This window comes from Lampetra planeri, chromosome 15 (assembly GCF_965212315.1).
Source record: "Lampetra planeri chromosome 15, kcLamPlan1.2.h2, whole genome shotgun sequence".
Taxonomy (NCBI): domain Eukaryota; kingdom Metazoa; phylum Chordata; class Hyperoartia; order Petromyzontiformes; family Petromyzontidae; genus Lampetra; species Lampetra planeri.
In genome coordinates, this window is record NC_136121.1 from 10,825,869 (window position 1) to 10,845,097 (window position 19,229).

General features: G+C 48.8%; 1 protein-coding gene across 4 annotated transcripts in view; it reads left to right on the plus strand.

Moving 5' to 3' along the window:
* The window catches only part of LOC144722722 (uncharacterized), a 79,158-nt gene that overhangs the window by 15,649 nt on the left and 44,280 nt on the right, over positions 1 to 19,229 (plus strand). For 3 of the 4 annotated variants that reach the window (XM_078601071.1, XM_078601074.1, XM_078601073.1), the window contains exons 2-3: positions 10,783 to 14,397; positions 15,552 to 15,828. In XM_078601071.1, the coding sequence (XP_078457197.1) occupies positions 11,524 to 14,397; positions 15,552 to 15,828 (3,151 nt within the window). In that variant the 5' untranslated portion in view covers positions 10,783 to 11,523. Of the gene's footprint in view, positions 1 to 8,186; positions 8,253 to 10,782; positions 14,398 to 15,551; positions 15,829 to 19,229 lie in introns of those variants that run through there. The other variant, XM_078601072.1, reaches the window with a different exon arrangement.

The following is a 19,229-nucleotide window of genomic DNA, read 5'->3' on the forward strand; positions in this document are numbered from 1 at the left end:
AGGTCCATATGGCGTACAGCCGTTTCAATACAGGCACATTTAGAAAAAATATAGTTTTCATCTAATTTGTGTTTCTCCCTTGTGATGGGACTTTGTAGGATGAACGTTGAGATTTATAAGGGCACGGGGTGACCAATAAGGTCTGAATTAGTCTGGAATAAGGTAGGGCACTGCTGATAAGGAGTTGACAGGTATGAGACGGTATTTTTAACGATTGAACGGGAATTGACCGATTTTTAAGGATCCAAAGCCTGACCGATGCTTGATCCATGCTCAAACACATTAGCTGTGATATAAAAAAAAATTATAGTTAAAAGTGTATTCTTGGGTCTTTCGGTAAAGTCACGTAGATAGGTTCCAAAAAAAAAGTTTTAGTTATTTTTTGCTATTTTCTTTGAACTTATCTACGTGACTTTACCGAAAGACCCAAGAATATGAATGAATTCCTGCAGTCACGAAAACTTTCAGTCAAGATTTAGTTGAAAGTAATTCCTGTAACATTATAGGTGCAGTCCATACGTTGTACTTTAGACAGTGGTAAATTGGGGTTGTTAACGTATGAGAGAGAGAGAGAGATGGTGTGGTTAATTGTAGTAAGGGAAGCAGGAGACATGTTTAGTGTTGTGTTTAAGCCTGCACAGGGAGATGATGAAAACTCATTTTCTTGACAACTGCTTTTTGTGTTTAGTTTGTTCTCTTTCCCACGCACTTCAGATTATCACGGTTGGCTACGTACGGTGCGAAAGAAGTTCAACATGCATAGACATTGCAAGTGGTGGCTGATCTTAGGACACCCCTACAAGAACGCAGTTGCTTATTTTTAGAGTATACAGTACGTTGAATGCATTTGTTTATGTAGATGTATTGTTATTTAATTATATTCCTGCTCCGCTTGCTCCCATGGTTACTGTGTTCCGATGCACTTCAACTCATCAATTCCTCCACCAATGTTGAGGACTGCGAAATAAGTTCACCATGCATACAGTACAGGGTGGTCCAGATGTCTTGTGACCTGCCCCCCAACCCCCACAATTAATTGACCCCTTGCATGTTTTTTTGCTACTTGGCTTATCCGTTTCTATTTTCACGCCCGCATTGACATGCGCAAGAATATTAAATACATAGAGAAAAAAATGGGGGTCACAAGACATCTGGACCGCCCTGTACATTGGCGAGTCACAAGCAACCTCTCCTTGAGCTTCGCCAAAGTTGTTATATAAGTTTCGATATCAAGCTTTTCGTGACTGCAGGGATTCATATTTTTGGTTCTTTCTACTTGTTATATAAGCTTGCTTTGTGCCCGTGATCAGCAGCCGTGGTAAAATATTTTTTTTTAGCCGTGCTGCATTTATTTATTTTTGTTTGTGAATTAATAAAAGAGCAAATGTGAAAACACAAGGTGACGTTTTTGGCTTTCATGGAACCTTCTTCGTAGCACGTCCATCAGAGGTCCTGGCAGGGAAGGGAGATGCCGTGGATGAGATTTGGACATTGCACAACACCAACAGCAACGATTTCACACGTTTAAAATTGGCCGGTGACCTAATGCAGGGAAAATGTCAAAAAGCACCAGTGGTGTACGTCCAGGCATGGAGGGGGGACCCTGTTTCTGGCTTGAGCCTGTGGCCCATTCGTATTTGTGTAAGTATGTAAGTTGAACTTCTTTCGCGCCGTACGTAGCCAACCGGTGCTCATCGGAGGTTGTGGCGACGGCGGCGGGGGAAGGGCAACAAACTAAACACAGAATAAGTAATATTTTAAAAATACTTCTTTTAAAACACGCTTTAATGAAATGTACCCTACTAGTAATGGGAGAACTCCACGACTCTAGGATGTGGCCCCGAAGCTTTCAATAACGTAAGGGACCTTGGTCATTTACAGCCAACGTCAGTTGAGCGTGGACAATTAGACCCAAGCCCGAAACATAACATAGAAAAAAGATGGTTTAAAAATTTATTTTTATGATAGAATATAGTATTGTCATCAGTATGACATAAGTATACCACGTTTGCAGTCGATACTACATTGGGAAGTGGGTTAAAATTGAGTTACAAGATTTGAGGATACGACAACAACAACAGAGTGAGTTAATAGAAAGCGTGTAAAAGGATTGTTTAAATAAGATTTGTCATTTTTAAAGATAGAATATAGTATTATCATCAGTATGACATAAGTATACCAAGTTTGCAGTCGATACCACATTGGGAAGTGGGTTCAAACTGAGTTACAAGATTTGAGGATACGACAACAACAACAGAGTGAGTTAATAGAAAGCGTGTAATAATAAAAAGCGATTCTCCGCAAACGAGTTTCCAATTCCACACGTAGGCCTTCGCGACCAATATCATCCACAATACAGGCTTTTTTTTTGGGAGGGGTTATCTAACCCAAAATGTAACGTCCACGTGTGCGGCTAGAACTAACAAGCAAAGGGTCTTTTTGTCGAGGTTAAGACAAAGTGCAGCTGAGCTCTCGTCTCGAAGTGAATCCCAGGCCTGTTTATTACCGGAGAATTTTCTCCGCGTAAACTAAGCGAACCACGGGGCATTGTGTTTGTACACATGGCTCAATTCGATGTAATTTAAGACCCGAAATTCCATGCACCCCTGACGTTTGTTTTCTCGCACCTGCGATGACGGTGTGGCTGACGCGAGTCCCGCATTTAGTCATGTGGTGGTGGTGGCGGTGGTCTGAATGGCGTCTTTGTAAATTTCTATAACTAATTAATGCAGTATTCCCCCTTTATTGACGAGCTTGCTATTCGCGATTTTGGCTATCTGCAAATCGCACCTGGAACTCTCTACACGACTTCATCGAGAGAGAGATAGAGAAAGTCATGAGATCAAGTGATGAGATAGAGTTATGATATAACCTGCAGTTTGCTGTCACCTGCGATTATGTAGCGAGGCCACCACATTTCGTCAGGCATGTGGTGGCGGCGTTCTGAACGGCGTCTCTGTAAATTACCGTAACTAATTAATACAGCATTCCCTCGAGTTTGGCTATCCGCGCATCGCATCTGGAACTCTACACAACTGCATCTCGAGAGAAAGTGATGAGAGAGAAAGTAATGCGATAAAGAGATGTCGTGTGATAATTTTCATGTATTTAATAACTTATTTGTGTATTACATTTTTTTCGTAGGCCAATATCAATAACTGTGAAATTTGCAATTCACAAGCATCTCCGGAACGTGCCCCTCGCGAATAACGAGGGAACACTGTAACGACGCTGCTGCAATTGCTGAGACCTCCGCTTGAGTGAATTCTCGAAGGTATTTGGTCTACTCTTCCACGATGACCAGGACGTGTCGGAAAAGAGTTGGCTTACCCACACTTTACCCAGCTTACGCGATCTGCTGCTGATCGATTGACCGTGGTGTACACGCTGAAACTTGCTGGGTGGACAGAGGCATTTGGGGGGTGGGATTTGAAAATCTTGCCCCACGTGTTTCAACTACCGTGCAATCGAAGACTGGAATCGGGTTGAAATTCCCACGCAATACGCATTAACAAACACTGTAGCATCTCTGCAATATTGTACTGTACAGTAATCACAAACGTTCCTTGCAATTTTTGTGAAATACAGCTGATCGGGTTTGAGGACTTGAGGCTGTGATGAATGTGGCTACAGACGAAGCCGTTATGGTGTTCATTTCAAAGGCCGTTGCTCTCCCGGCCGAAATGATTCCCATGGGAGCACACACAGGCCGGCCGGGGTTCTAAATGTGGAATATTTGTCGGAGCACACTTAAATATTTGATCACGGGTAACGGGTGGTTTTTCTTTTCTTCTTCTGTAAACGTAGAATGCATATTTGTGTGTGCAGCCACTGCTTCTGTCAAGCCACTGCTTGACGAGGGCCTGTCCATGCCGTGTGTGGTTCATGGTGGTTATTTTGCCCCGCAGTACTCCCCATCAGCTGGGCAGTGCGGGTTGGTACAGGGCGGTCCAGATGTTGTGTTTATTTAAAAAAAACAAAGGGGAATTTTTTTTAGGGGTCAATGAATTGGGGTTCACAAGATATCTGGACCACACGACACAATAATGGATTTTTGCTGCACTGCCTGCCACTTCTCAACAGCTTGCCCCCCAGGGCCCTCTGACAACCTGTGTGTGCACGGTGCTCACCTACCTGTCCAAGCACCAGCCTATCTCAGACCCGCTTGAGGCTTCTGAGCTCTTTGGAGGACCGGGCATATCCTCAGCGATATGGTCCGTTGGGCTGTTACATTTGCTTGTGCGTACACGGAGAGTGCGGTGAGAACCATCGGGCTTTGTGCGTGCGGTGGGGTACAATTTTTTTGTTCCATTACCGTCAATGTGGGGGGGGGGGGGGGCAGAGGGGGGGGCGGTTACTGCCTGCTAACCCGAGAGTGCTCTTTACACAGGCACGGCCACACAAGTGACCTGTGAGAGTGTCGCCTTCCCATAGTTGGGATGTTGCTGTCGCAGCGAAGGGGCACGGCTTGAAACTGTAGCCCCCGTATAATCAATACCCGCGCGGCTTGCAGAAAAATACACACAACAGCCACACCATTGTGCTCGGGGAAGGAGGAAAATAAAATAGGTATTTAGTGCGCTGTATAAGAAAGCTTGGGGGTAGCGGTGGCACAGCGATTGAGCACACTGCGATCGTGAACCATGTGACTTGAGTTCATTTGCCGACCACACCTAACATGAGTGGTGAGATTGATGTGTACTTGCCCTGCACGGGATGTTGACAAGTGGATTTTTTTTATATACATCGCATAAAACTCACGTAAAGATATACCGTAGCCGTGTTGTACAGTGCAGAAATTTATTTGTATTGAAGTCATCGTTATCGCGAGCTCAGGTCAATCCACTGCTGGGTGAAGGCTTCACCAAGCCGCCAACCACCTCCGATGATCCTGCGATGCAATAATCCACCGAGGACCTGCACGCGAACTGATTTCATCCCTCTACCTAAGCAGCGGATGTCCTCTCGTGTGCGTTTCCCTCCTTCGGTCGCCACTCCGTTCATTCGTCGTGACCACCGGCCAAAGTCCACTCTAAGTGACGTGTCCCCAGCGGTCAACACGACGCCTCTCGGTTGCGTGCATTCTCCGATCCACGTGTTCTTTTTTCCCCCACTCTCTCGGCGTAATTCCAAGCATGTTCCTCTCCAAATGATTCCGCGTGCACTTTTCAGCTTTTGTTTTTCACTTTTGGCGTACGTCCCCTTGTATGTGTTCCATGAAACTGACATAGGGTGGTGTCCAGTGGTGTCGCAGTGGTTTACGTGCCGCGACGTGAACCCACGCTCCCGTTCGGAATGCGGTACGTCCTGTCATAGCCCGGCACGTTACACGATTTTCCTGCAGCCCCGTATCAGAAATGCCGTGATCCTTTGGATAGGTGCATGCCATGAGGAGGAGGGTGTGTGTTGGTGTGCGGCGGTGCAGGGAGCCATTGAATATCAGTGAGGCTTCCTACTATGTAGCATACACCGGTGGCTGGTATGGTGAAGGTTCCGGCGAGTGAGTAGAGAACGTGTGACATCGGTCGCGTGAGCGTCATGCGTGTCATGTCACCCGGCTCCGAAGAACGGGCTAGCCCACTCGTGCGGTAAAGCACCGACTTGTGCAATGAAATAGCGTCAGAATAAAAAGGCGCAGCCCTTAAATTTCTCGGCTCACGCTACCGCTGGCGGAAGGGCCTCCGCAAGAAGGGGAGTTCACGAGAGCCCCCTCTAGGTCGTATTTGGCCTACTCTTTCACGTTGACCACGAGTCTTGGAACAGGGGGCAGTGACCCCACACTTTACTCCGCCCGCCACAAGCGACCGTCCACTCATCTAACTGCCGTCTACTTCGGCTGCTGGGTGGACGGAGGCAGGCCCAGTAAACGTGCAACGTTGTCGGCACGTGGTAGGAGCCGTCGGTGCCAAACGTTAACCCCTAACGTTCCACGGTTACCGGGGGCGGACTTGGGGAGACCGAATGTAAAACGCAAACGGGCGTGGGTCGAATCGCAACGGCGACCTTTGGATCGCGAGTCTCCGCAGCGTGCTCGAAAACGCGTTGCATCACGGCAGCATCTCTGAAAAATACAGTGATGGAGAAAAACTGAAAAAAATCCCAGCCTCTCATCACTGGCCACTTGGGAGCCTGTTGGGCAGATGGCTGGTGGAGCGCATGGGGGGGTGGAGACGAGCGAACGCACACTGTGTTATGAGCCACATCGTCTTGACGAGGGCGTGGGGGTGGAGGACGGTGAGCGGCACAACGGTGCACGACTTGGGGCTGTTGTTTTTTACCACGGAGGTATGCGGCGCGCGGACGTAATTTCAGAGATGCCAAAGCAAAGAGCCGCCCGTGCGTGTTTGAAAGGAAGCTTTGCCCAACGACTGATGGAGCGCTGCGAAATACAGTACATGTGTACGTACGGAGGGCATGTTGTCGCAAGAATGTTTTCGTTGTTTTTTCTCGTACGTTTGAATAATGGCAAGCCTGTATTGTAATTCAGCTGTGGTCATTTCAATTAAAATTAGTGCATTTTTTTAAAAGCACGTTTTAAGGATGCAAGGCGCATTGCCAGTAAAAGTGGAACGTCGTTGGACCAACGTTGGCCTTGCGGTTCCAACCACGTGCCAACGTTGGCCCAACATTGGCCCAACGTTGGCACGTTTACTGGGCTATCGCGGTGCAAGACTGGTGGCGGCACTGCCAGCCGGTTGCTCAATTAAAGGATATTAACATCGCTTGGGGTTGTTGGGCAGTACACTTTGTATTTTGAATAGACGCATGCACAGTCATGATAACACAGAATGGTGACCGCAGTGGTTATAGTGAGCACACGTGCCCGATGTGAACCTGGCGAGCTCGCCACTGCTTACATGAGTGACATTCAAACGAGCCCTGTGCCCTCCGCTCCACCGAACCCGCACCGACCGGCGCGGCAAAGTACGGTCAAACAGCTCCCCAAAACCGACACGGAACGGGAGGGCGGCATTCAGCGGCGCATCGACGCAAAAAAAAGGGCTGGAAAAATGATTGCACTGTACCACGGTACGATGTGTTCTTTTGTTTATATTCCGTGCTGTATTTACCGCCGTCTAGGTTGAGCGCAGCGGGTAACATTGCACGGCAGACACACTTAGGGGCCAACTGATGGGCCGAACGGCAAGGTCGGCGCGAAGGTCACGTCCACCTGCGTTGCCACGCCGCACGCGGCGAGGACCTTTCGCAGCGCCTGCGTCAACTGGACGCGCGTCAAATCTGCCGGGCGGTAAAAGCGGCAGCGCGTGCGATTGTCCGCGTTTATGCGGCGTGAAAGGGTCACTGCCGGGCGCGTGCCATATAAGTTTCACCGGTCGGTTACATCACGGTGTGTTGTAGTAGCTCTGTGCAATCCTCGCATAGTCGGAACTCGCCGGGAGACCGGAGGGTCCGGTGTACAGGCGGGCATCTGAAAGGTTGGGATATGTGAACGTCTGTAGAAAATTACTACAAACGCCAGGAGCGAGCTGCCTTTGAAACATGGGGCGTTGATTCACTGTACTTGAGAAACAAGTGAATGTACGCGTCAATAAGAGCACAGTACTCCGTGTGAAATGGTCTGTTGTGAACATAGACTGTACGGATGGTGGAACCATCCGAACTCCTGGCATTAGGATGCATCGCATCATCTTGGGGTAGCATTCTCATTTTTTTACATTTTTATCGCCACCCATTTCTGATGAGTTTTCATGATCTAATCTTTTGCCGCATTATAGGAAATGAGACTGAGGTTTTTGTGAATAATGTATGGTTTTCTCACTTTTTATGGAACTCTCTAAAGCTTCCCTCTAGTGGAGGCCCATCCGCCAGCAGTGACGTGAGCAGGATATTGTAGGGCTGTAACTTTATATTTTCACCTTTCTACTTATACTGCAGCACTGTACGACTATCTACGATTTAGCACCACTGCTACCTCCGCTGCCTCCGAGCAAGACAAATGTGAAGTATTCATTGCGCAGTTCCGCTGAACGGGCGAGGCCAAGGCGCATGGTCGTGCCGAGACCACTACGGTTCACGTGGGTCCGTGGTGATAAAGATGGAAAGATACGTGGCTCGGAGATGCTATCGCTTTACCGGAACATGATGGCAAAACAATGTTACGAAATTCTCTGCGATGTTCCGTTGGCTTCAGCGCAGCTGCTCTGTTTAAGATAAGCAGCGTGTAACGCGTTGCTGCGTTCTTTGAGTTAACGACGTCTGGGGGAAAGGCCCGACGCATTCCTGACTCTCAGGTAATGGTGCTACTTTAAACAAGCGTTTTCTCAAGGGTTGTTAAAATGTTTTATTGGAATTACCAGGAGCCACATGACAAGAACGGAAAAAAAACTCCCGTTACCGGTTTGCCGCATGTAAAGACATCTCTGGCAATGCACATAACGTCATGATATGACGTTTCACTCAAAGCGGTTTGATAAAAAAACGTCGTGCGTTGATGTTAAATTCAGTAATGAAAAGTCTTTAGCCACCACTGAGCTTAATTGGTCAGAACGTAATCGACCCAACGGCCACGTATCGTGCATATAATAACGTCTCTGTAAACGTGACAATCTTGTCGGGTGGTGGAGGGTTAATGACACGATTATTTGCGTAAAACTACCACATGGCCCAACCCAAAAAAAAAAATGTGGATCGTTGGATTGGTTACGAAAAAAAACCTACATTTGAATTTAAACGTACCATTTTTACCCTTTGTAACCGAGAAACGAAGGGAGATGTCGTGGTGGTAACGGACAGCGTGCTGGACTTGCAATCCAGTGTTCGCCAGTGCGATTCCATCTCCCGGCACGGCAGTTAACAACAGGGAGTTGCGTTTCTTAAACTGGTACATTCATTACTAAAATACTTACTGGAAACGGTTACCGTTTCCTGCCTTTTGGAGCAGTAATCGAATCTGGAAATGGTTACTGATTTTGCGGTTATGGATTTACGACCATAAATTTCACCCACAGTATTCAGAAATGGAATTAGCGTTGCATGAACATATCAGAAGTGCAGATTTTCGTTTGACTTACTTTGCAAATATAAGCAGACCCTCTGGTCTATGTTTCCAATATACAGTACTGCACTTAAAACAAAAACAATCATCAGCTTATTGGCTTTCCAGACCAATATTATCACGCAGTGTTCGTTTAAGCAAGCACATTCTGGACTGGTTTCGATCTTCGGGGTCGCGTCAGCAGTTGGGCGCTTTCAACAAATGCTCGTGGATTACCGGATGTTATTGGCGAGAACACTTTCTGTAAAACATGCGACCCCAATCAAAGCAAAAAGCAAATGCCGCACGCAACAGCATTATGCGTTGCCATGGAGTGTGACGTGCAAATGAGATACAGTGCAGGTATAAGCAGAACTCCGGGCCTGTTGAGACAACGCCCTCGTTTTACATCTCGGTGGCGAAATGTTATCTGCGAGATGTTATTTTCCTCGCCTGGTATACAGGAGGCCGTGGGTCAGATCCCAAACACTGACGCCTGCGTGTTTAGAGTTTGCATGTTCTCCTTGTGGTCGCGTGGATTTCAGTTTTCCCCTTCACATTTAGGAACATGAGTTTCCAAATGGTTTCTGTAAATTTCCACACGATAACCCGCTTCGTTGAGCTATCATTTGTGGCCATCTCGCTTCTAACCTGGTAAAATAAAAATAGTTTAGAGTTTTTAGTTTACAATCTGGCTTGTGTCCACTGTTTCCAGAGGATTCTTTATACAATGTGTGTCTGTGTCAGACCCCCTGTCATTAGTTTATGGCAATTATGAGATTAGTGGGGCAGAGATAAGTCTCCTTATCAGGAGCCGCCACGACTCAGTGTGGAGGAGCACTGATTGTGTGATCGCCGAGGGGTGAGGTGCGGTAAGGGTGGATGGGCCCTACTCATGCACCGGCCGGATTGTTTGCAGGGCCGACCGTTGTGCACGTCCGGCTCGGCCGGCAGCGCGACCTTTGACTTTGCCGGCGTGTCTCGTTTACGCGCGTGTCGCTTACTAAAGGCGGTCGCGCTCGCTCGGAGCATTGGGTGCACGCCGTACGTATGCAAAACCTCTTGGCGAAAGGGTACCACGGTGGTGGCTAGGAGATGTTAACTACCTCGCCTGGTATACAGGAGGTTCGTGGGTTCGACTCCGACTCTGGGTCCTCCGGTTTCCCCCTCCACATTTAGAATCAACGTGCGTTTAGATTATTTGGCTGTTATACATTTCGGCACGATAAGCCACTTGGTTGAGCTATCATTTGTGGCCAGGTCGCTTCCAAAAAAGAGCTGTATAGCTCAGTGGGCATTACCCGGTAAAAAAAAGAATAATTCGTTTTTAGTTTGGTTTAAGTCGCAGGAAAGCAAAACAATAGACTGTAATAGTTGGTGCACAAGTGAGCCCGGCTGGTAATATGAAACTATCATGGCAACAAGTCGGGGCACACCGTTCATAACAAATTAAATAAGTTGTAATAAATAAGGCTATTAGAGAATGACATAAAATAATTCCGTTATTGACCAGTAGTTGAAACATCTCATTTATTTAAATATAAGCCCGGTGTACCCAATATTCTCGTGAATAAGTGGAGGTATCTGAATACTGTACGTTATTGAACTGTGCATTTTATAAATTATGCAGTACATGTAATGCACTGACTAATCCCCAAAGGATAATTTGTTCTTAATGGATTTTAACGTGTTTTACCTCTGGAAAATGATACAATGCGAAATGCCCGACCTGACGTGTGGTGCCGCTTTACTTAATGTCTTGTCTGAACATTTTGCTCCTTTTTCAGGTTCAAGAATCGGAACTGAATTCTTCACCCGAAAAATTCGAAAGAGGGGGATCGCTGGCGGCCATCTCCGCGTGCGTCCCGGCGCACGCATTCAGGCGTGCGTCCAGATTGATTGAAAAGGAAGAAGGCGAAGCCGTCGGGAACCGCACGCCTTGTCTTTCGCGGCAGGCTTTAGGACGGCGCCAATAAGCCATGTCGACGCAGCCACTCGGGGGCTGCTCTTTCACCTCGCCTTGGGTCTGAAGTCTGAGAGCCTTCTGCGTTTTACAGGCAACGCGTGCGGATCAAAGTTACCCATTCAATTCCACGGACTCGCGATGGTTAAGGTTCTGTTAAGCTGAGAAGCCACGTGATTGCTTGCATGACCGTTGCAAAGTAAGTACTTTTCTAAATGAAGCACCCTGAGAATTAATGGATACATTACGTAGACGTTACTGCATCGCGGTGGCTTTATCCAAATAAATGGATTGTTTTACATAAGTGTGGGTAAATTGTAGTTTCATTTGGTCTCTTAAAATTCACAAGCGTAGTAAACATGCCATAGACGCATAGTCTGCAAGTGCAATCCCTCAGTAACTTAAGTAGCTGTCACTCAGTAACTAAAACTGCCGTCGGTAACTGTCCTTTATAACTCTCCGAGAATGCGGCCGAAAGAACAACCACTGCTCCCCATTTGTCCTTTCGCTGTTACGGTCTACGTCAGCCCCAGTTGTTTGTAAGCTAAAGACACATTCAGTAATTATGATGCAGGTTGGAGAAAGTGCTTTGGGAAATGGACAAAAGGGCAGCTTGAACGAGCGAGGGGATGTAAAGAGCCAAGCGGAGGGACTTAACTCGGGCGGCGGCAGACGCTATCTGTCCGACGCCGTGCTCGCGCAACGACGCCTGGACGCGTCGCGCAACTCGAACCCGCAGCGCGGCACCAAGGACCATGACGAGGCGGCCCCCGGAGGCAACGTGTGGATTTCGACCGACTTGGCTCGCAAGGCAACATCGTCGCTCGGCGATCTGAACGCGAACAGCGTCGCCGTCCACGGAGGAGGGGGACGCGTGGAAGCGTGCACCGGAGCGGAACGGGAGGCCCGTGCGGACGGGCCGCCTGCGCGTTTTACGAACCAGGTTGAAGGAGGAACAGCCATGGACGTGAACAATGGGGGAGGGTACGAGTGCGCGAACGCGAAGGTGAGCGGCCAGCAGGCTGATGAGTCGAGTTTTGTGTTTGGAGGTCAGGGTGGTCGGCTGGAAGAGGAGCCGGGAGGCGCTCAGCCTGGCTGTAAGTCCGCGTGCGCCGACAGCAGGGGATGCCACGTGGACGAGGAATTCTCGACGTACGTCACTGCCAGCGTTGATGACGACCAGTGTCCAAGTCAGGCTCTGTCGTGCAAAGGAGAAAGCTCTGACCTTGACAACCAGTGGAACGTAGACTTTGATGAGCTGCCCGTTGATAACGACGAACAGAGGAAGCGTGCGAGGCTGGAGCTGGGGCACTCTTCGGATGTTTCGACAACTGGACCAAACATCACGACGGCTGCAGATGATGCCACGTGGTCGACCGACATTTTAAACGACTCCCAAGAGACGTCTGCCTTTGTGGAGACGGGGAGTCGATGCAAACAAAGCCACCTCGTTTCTGACAGTGACCCCGTTTCATCCGACTGCATGGATACGACCGAGGCACACAGTGTAAGCCAGAGTAGTTTAAGGCAGATGAGAGTCCCCGGCGTTTTCCACCAAGAATATTTGGTGCAATCTGTAGGAGGCTCAGGCACAGGACGTCTGGTGGGGCAGCGTCACGGACACTGGCAAATTTCTTCGGATGAGTGCGACGAAGGCTTCTCGTCAATTAATCACTCTCACGGTGGAGTTGTTGCTGATGAAGATGTTCTGGGGAGTTCATCCGAGCCAGAAAAATACGAGTCGGGCATTCTGTGCAAAAGTAAAGACGATTGTTCAGAAGCAAAACCATCACGTGCCGAGGACTTGCTGGTGTTGGAGCCCGAAGGCGTTTTGTTAAATGCGTCTTCGTTTCTGGATCACAAAACTAAGATGATCACTCGTAAAGTTTTAACCGAGACGACCGCTGGCAGTCCTTTTGGTAAACTTGTAGGCGTTGTCGCGAGCGAAGATGTTGTGCAAGTTGCAGTGGGAGAGGAACGGAGGGCGAACCATGCCGTGGACAGTTTGTACGAACAAAAGTCCGAGGCAGCATTTGTGCCGGACTGGGCCACATTAGAGCACGAATCGATGGAACGCCTTAACGAGACCAAAAATACCAGCCCGGCGTTCACCGCTGCAAGTGATACCAAAGCAACGCCTGAAAACGATGGCAACGTGGACTCACTGCCAGGCTTAGATCGTGAAGTTTTGGGCACTGCAGAAAATAGAAATCCTGCAGATCAGAGCACTGGCGATAACATTGATAACGACAAGGAAAACATGTCGGCTGAGAACACTACACTGGACACTTACGATTCGTCGGATGTTTTTCCCGCTCGAGACTACCTGTGCGGCAGCTCCACGGACTGCGTGGAGACCTCCGTGAGTGAGATCAGCAGCTCGTCGGAGTTTGACCATTCGGCGGCGGAGCCGACGATGAAATCCAGCAGGGACGCTGAGCCCGACGTCCAGCGGACGGCCGGGACGCCCACCTCGGGGGCGCTCGCAGGCGAGACGGAGGGGGCGGTAGGTCTGCCGCGTCTCGCCGAAGGCGAGGCGGCGTCGCTGGCATTTCCAAAGCTCAGACTGAAAATGCCTCGAGCTGGAAACGTTTTGCCGGAGGTAGGAAGTCCCCCGGCGCTTGTGCGATGTGAGCATCGCGTGGAGAGTGAGACTCGCATTGAGGATCAGTCGTTTGATGTCACTAGCGACTTAAACACAAGTGGTAGCTTAGAAGTGTACGGTGGTATTCTAACACGACAAGGGTTTTTGGATATAATGTCATTTGATAGAAATATGTTTCCTTCCTTGCGCATGGAAGCTCCAATGGAAGATATGACCGCGTCCGAGCCGGTGTTTTTAACAGAAGTTGCACTCGAAGTGGAATCGGAGAACGGGGAAATTCAAACGGAGCGGCCAAACGCGATCGAAGCAGGCTTGAACACCAACAAGGTGGACAGTAAAACCAGCTCGCCTATTAAAAAAACGCCGAGGAGATCGATGGCTCGACTGATCGCGAGACCAAGTCCGAAGAACGCCAAATCGAAGGTGGACGGCCAGGCCGCGCATTCGCCCCGTCCGCTCAAACGATCGGCGTCGGTCGTGGAGCCGAAGGTGACGCGCTCGCCGTCGTTCGCCGACTGCCCTCCGAGCTCCCCGGCCTCGCTCAACTCCCCTGCGCCGCGCGGCCCACCCAAGGTGACCACCGCCAACGGCAAGCCGCCGAGGCCGGCGGACGCGATGCCTCCGGTCGCCCAGCGAGGAGGCGCCGGGCGGCCGTTTCCCGCGCCGTCGGCCGGCGGCTCGCACGCGAGGGCGGTGCGCACGCTCAGCTTCGTCTCCCGCATCCCCGGGCTGCGGAGGGCGTCGTCGGGGGTCAGGCTGTCGGCGAGCATCTCGGTGAAGGCCGACAGCAGCATGGCCGAGCAGACGTCGGAGGCGAGCTTCAACTCAATGGAGGTACGCTCGGGACGCGTGGCCGCGTACGGAACGTGTCGAGGTCGGTAACGTATCGAGGGGCGCCACGGTGGCCAGATGTTAACGACCTGTCCAGTAATGGGTGGATTGGAACGTTACAACAACAAAAAGTACAAAAACACAATAGGAGTGTTCCAATATGCTTGTCTGCCCAGGAAAGCCTCGCTGAGTTTCAGGGTCCTGCCAAGTTATGTTTCAAGTAGGGGCTAATGATTGCTGTGCAGATTCCAATTGTGGGTACTTTTTCAAATTTGGCAAATTTGGGCCACGACGCGGGCACGTGGTGGCCTTCTAACTCTAGGGACGATGCTACGGATTTATTAACGTCCACTGTGAAGCAGATGGCACGGATTTTTATGGTAGGGTTATGTTTTTTCCATATATCTTCTATTTTGGCCGAGGTAAAAGGAAGGTCACAAGTCTATATATCTTATCATTAATACCATGGTTTCTTGGTTTGAGTCCTTATTTGGCTCCTTATGACCATAATCACCCAAGTACTTGCTACGACTTGTAAATAAACACATTAAATGTATTTTAGATGTGTGCATGCATTAATGTATGCATGTGTTTGGATACATTTATGTATGTACCCTACATATTTATATTAAAAAAATGAATCTATTTTGTGTATTCTGTACAGTACATGCAATAGATTACATTAAAATGATAAGAATATGAAAATTGCCAAATAACCTCAGTTGAATAGCATTACACCTGTCCTGGTTTTCCCAGGATCATCACCTTTTAAGGTTACTGTCCTGGGAAGTCGGAGTCTTTCCTGGACAATGGAAGATCCAGTTTTTAGTGATTTACCGTGATAATATACGTACACTTTCACTCGTGACAATGCATTTACATGCAGCTCCCCCCCTCTTCCGAATCGTGAGATATTATTCTTCCCGTAACATCTCCTGGTTATTTTTTTCTACCTCGTAGGTGGCAACCCCTAGCAGCGAAACAATAAAGCACATCCCACTGAGGACGCATTCAAGTACCGTGATGGGTTCCAGCAGTTTCAAAGCACGTACAGTATCTACTGTAATTCAGTGAGGATTTCTACAATTAAATATTAATGCTGCTTTTTTTTCCTTTTTCCCCCACCCCTCCCTCTGCCGCATCCCCATTATCTTCAGAGCGCGAGCGAAACCAGCAGGTCCGCTGAGAACAGCAAAAAAAGTTTAGCCTCCAGCTCGTCGGCCGCGACAGCACCTCAGGCACGGCCTCCGCTCGCGCACCGCCCGGAGCCGGGGCCGCGTGCCGTGCCCGGGTCGGCGCGCCAGGCCTCGCGGACGCAGGCTCAGGCGAGGGCCGGGCTCTCTCCGCCCGGAGCCAGGCCGAAACAGAATGAGATCCCGATGACCTCTAACCTCGGAGGCGCGGCGGTGGGGAGCGCGAGGCCCGCGGAAGCAGGTGAGAGGGCGTTTGAAGGACGTTTGAGAATCATCTTCTTGGTTCTTTCGGTAAAGTCACGTAGAATGGAAATAATAAAGTAATAAAAATAAAACCTAATAAAATAATTCTCACGACGTTTCGGCCACAACGCAAGCAGCCGTCCTCAGGTGGAGAACAGGTCTGTGGAGGAGACGGAGTCTCTGAGAATTGTATTTTATTATGTTTTATTTTTATTATTTTATTATTTCCCTTCTACGTGACTTTACCGAAAGAACCAAGAAGATGAATCCCTGCAGTCACGAAAGCTTTAAATCGAAATTTGACGTTTGAGAAGTTTAACACGGAGGCTTTACCAACAAATTTATATTTAAGCGGTCTGGCCCAAAAACGCCCCCCCCCCCTCCCTCCTTTATCATGGGTACAGTATTTAAGAAGTTCACGAGCACCGCGTGATGTGTCGCATATTGCTGCAATTCGTGGACGGTTCCTCGAACGTGTTAAATGGTGTCATGATGTGTGGAAGTAAATGTTGTTGCAAATTTCAAAGTGACGATGGTGTAGATATAGCATTCTTGTGGATGAGGCCTGGTTAGTGAATTAAATGCGTGTTTCAAGGAGTTCTTAGCACGGCTTGAGTTTTAATTATCACTGGTATTTTTGTTAATTTCCATGAATGTGTTGCACGTGTTATGACACAATTGTTAAAGAGATGATCGTTTTATGAAGTTCAGAATGATGATGGTGTGGAAAGCATTGCTGTGAACATAAAGTCATCGACGCTTTGACAAGAGGATGACCTATTTACTTTTGACGCACAAGACTTTTTTTTATAAGTGCACTGCTTACAAATCCGATCTTTGTATTGCTGTGCAGAGTAGAGTAGGTGAGGTACATTTTTGAAAAATTGAAAATAATCATTAAGCGTGCTTAGCTGTCACATGGTAGTGGTGCATGTGTATTAATGTGAGAGAAAAAAAAACAAGACTGTTACAATATGTTCCTGAGAGCAACTGTTTGTGGCAGAAAACTTGAAGCGCTAGTTACAAAAACTGATTAGCGTCGGTGTGAAGCGGGAACAGATGTGGTCACGCACAGCCCCAGGACTCTGTGGTCGTGACACACACAGCCACCGGCAGAATGAATTGGAAAGCAGCTGACGCCTAACGTTGTGGCTGTAAATTAAGTAGTTGTAAAATCCAGAGGACAGAAATTCCTTGGCCCGTGGAATTTAAAATAGGTTCTGGCACCACTCTCGTTGACGTGTCTGGGGGGTTGGACCGCGTGTTGTTCGGCACCATGTCCGACGTTTTGCTCCACGTGCTTGGGGACTCTTTAGGAAATATTAAATTGGGGATCGTTGGTCTAAATTGTACGTATGTTGAACTTTTTTCGCGCCGTACGTAGCCAACCGTGCGAATTGGGGGTGTGGGGGAAGGACAACAAACTAAACACCAAAAGCAGTTCTAAAGAAATGAGTTTTCATCATCTCCCTGTGCATGTGTCATCCTGGACACAAGAGTGATCATGCCACAACAGGATGACAGAGCCTCCTGTTTCATGCTGTTTGGGTACAGTACAGTATTTTTTAATAGATGAGGAGTTACCCACACTTTACTTCACAATAGTAGGGTTATATAAAAGCAATATCTACGAGTGGAATCCAGTAACTCCGGATTGCAAGTCCAGTATGCGAACTACTACGCCGTATGACAACGCCGTTGTTTAATATTGTGCGTTGACGGAGATGTCACGCGTGTAACGGATCAGTTAAAAGAAAACAACAACGTAGAGTTAGAGGGTCAGGTTGCTGTTCAGCCATTACGGTTTCGCCATGCCCGGGGCGGGAGGAGTTAAACTGCACGAGCGCGGCGGAGATTGCCGAAGGAGTCCGTGATGGCATTGGCCTGTCAGTGGCGATGTTCGTCAAAAAAAATCCGATAAGCAGATGCCTTGCAGTCAGTGCGCACTGTCTCCGCGCCGTTCCGGTGGCTGTTGCGACGATCGCTTCGGTTTCACTCGCGCCCGGCGCCGTTACGTGCGGCTTACGCGTTACCGGGCGTTTTGATTCGCGTAAGCCTATAATACATTCACGCGTTTAGGAATCCTGCGTTTTTTTTTCATTTCAAGAACGGCTTTCCCATTGCCTTTATATTTTTAACGACGGTAAAAAAAGTAACGCCACCCATGTCGGTCGCTTTACGCGGAATGCAGCGGCAGACTTGCTCTTGGACGACGAGACCCCACCGACACCGACCGACCGACAAGCGAACGGACGGAACTATTTGTGGCGTTCGTGGATTTCCAGGGGCTTTTTTTAGGCCCCCGGGCGGTCGTGGGCCCCTAGCTCCACTTTGCTAAGAACATCACCGCAGCACGCTGACGCTAGGGCGAGGGCCAGAGGAGTTTGGCCAGCAATGCCGAGGCGCGATGTTATTTTTTTTCTGCATCTCGACCCCCCACGTGCGCCACCCTTTCCGGTTCGCACAGGTGGGGGTGTTGATGGGGGGGGGGGGAGAGTCTCTGCAGCCGTTCAGAAAACATCGTGAAGTATTTCTTGTGCGGCCAGTCATGGGTTTTGCCGAAAAACAATGTAAAGGGGGCAATCTGTGGAATCACCACATTCGTTAATTCTCCTCCGATCTGCGCCGGCATTCATAGAGATATCGAATTGATCGCCGCTTTCCGTCAGTGAGGTTCGTGTAAGAAGTCTTAAGCGCATTACACTGATTAATTTTTGTCTGTTAACATATACACCTCGCCCTGACTTCGTGTTTTATAATAGAAAATGCCATATATTGAACATTGCAACGTAATTGGGATATTTCTTTATGTTTGAATATGAAGGCTCTAGCTTGGTCACAAGCAAAGTATTTGATTGATTGGTCATTTGTCCCTGAAGTAGGCCACTTACATCCCCACTTTACTGTAAAACCCATGGCACCGTCGCTCTACTGATTGGCCGATTTTGCCGGTGCACTGTTAGGTGAGGCTGGTTTTCATTGACTGCTGCGTTGACGTTCGTATCGGTTCGCCCCGCTCGGCTACTTTGGTTGGAAAATACGAAAACGTCCGGAGCTCGGCTGGAATTGATCCAAGCAATGTGCGTTCGTTTGTGCCAAAGCGACCAATTCTTCGGCTGCCACCGTGTCAACAACGCACACTGCACGGTACAGTTTGGGTAATCATCGCAGCTGTTTCTCCCCCTTGTTTGTAACAGCAGCCGGGCCAGAAGAGCAACGCAATCCCTGGTTGAGCGTTTGTTTACAGAGCCCTTCCAACTGTTTGCCCACACTCTGCCTACTTAAGTCTGCTCATTCATTTATTTATTCCTCTACCGCTTCCACCGCCACCGCCGAGCGCGTTTCTGCGGCGACGCCACTTTGCAACGCGGCTCCCGGCGATGTCAATCGGCGCAAAGC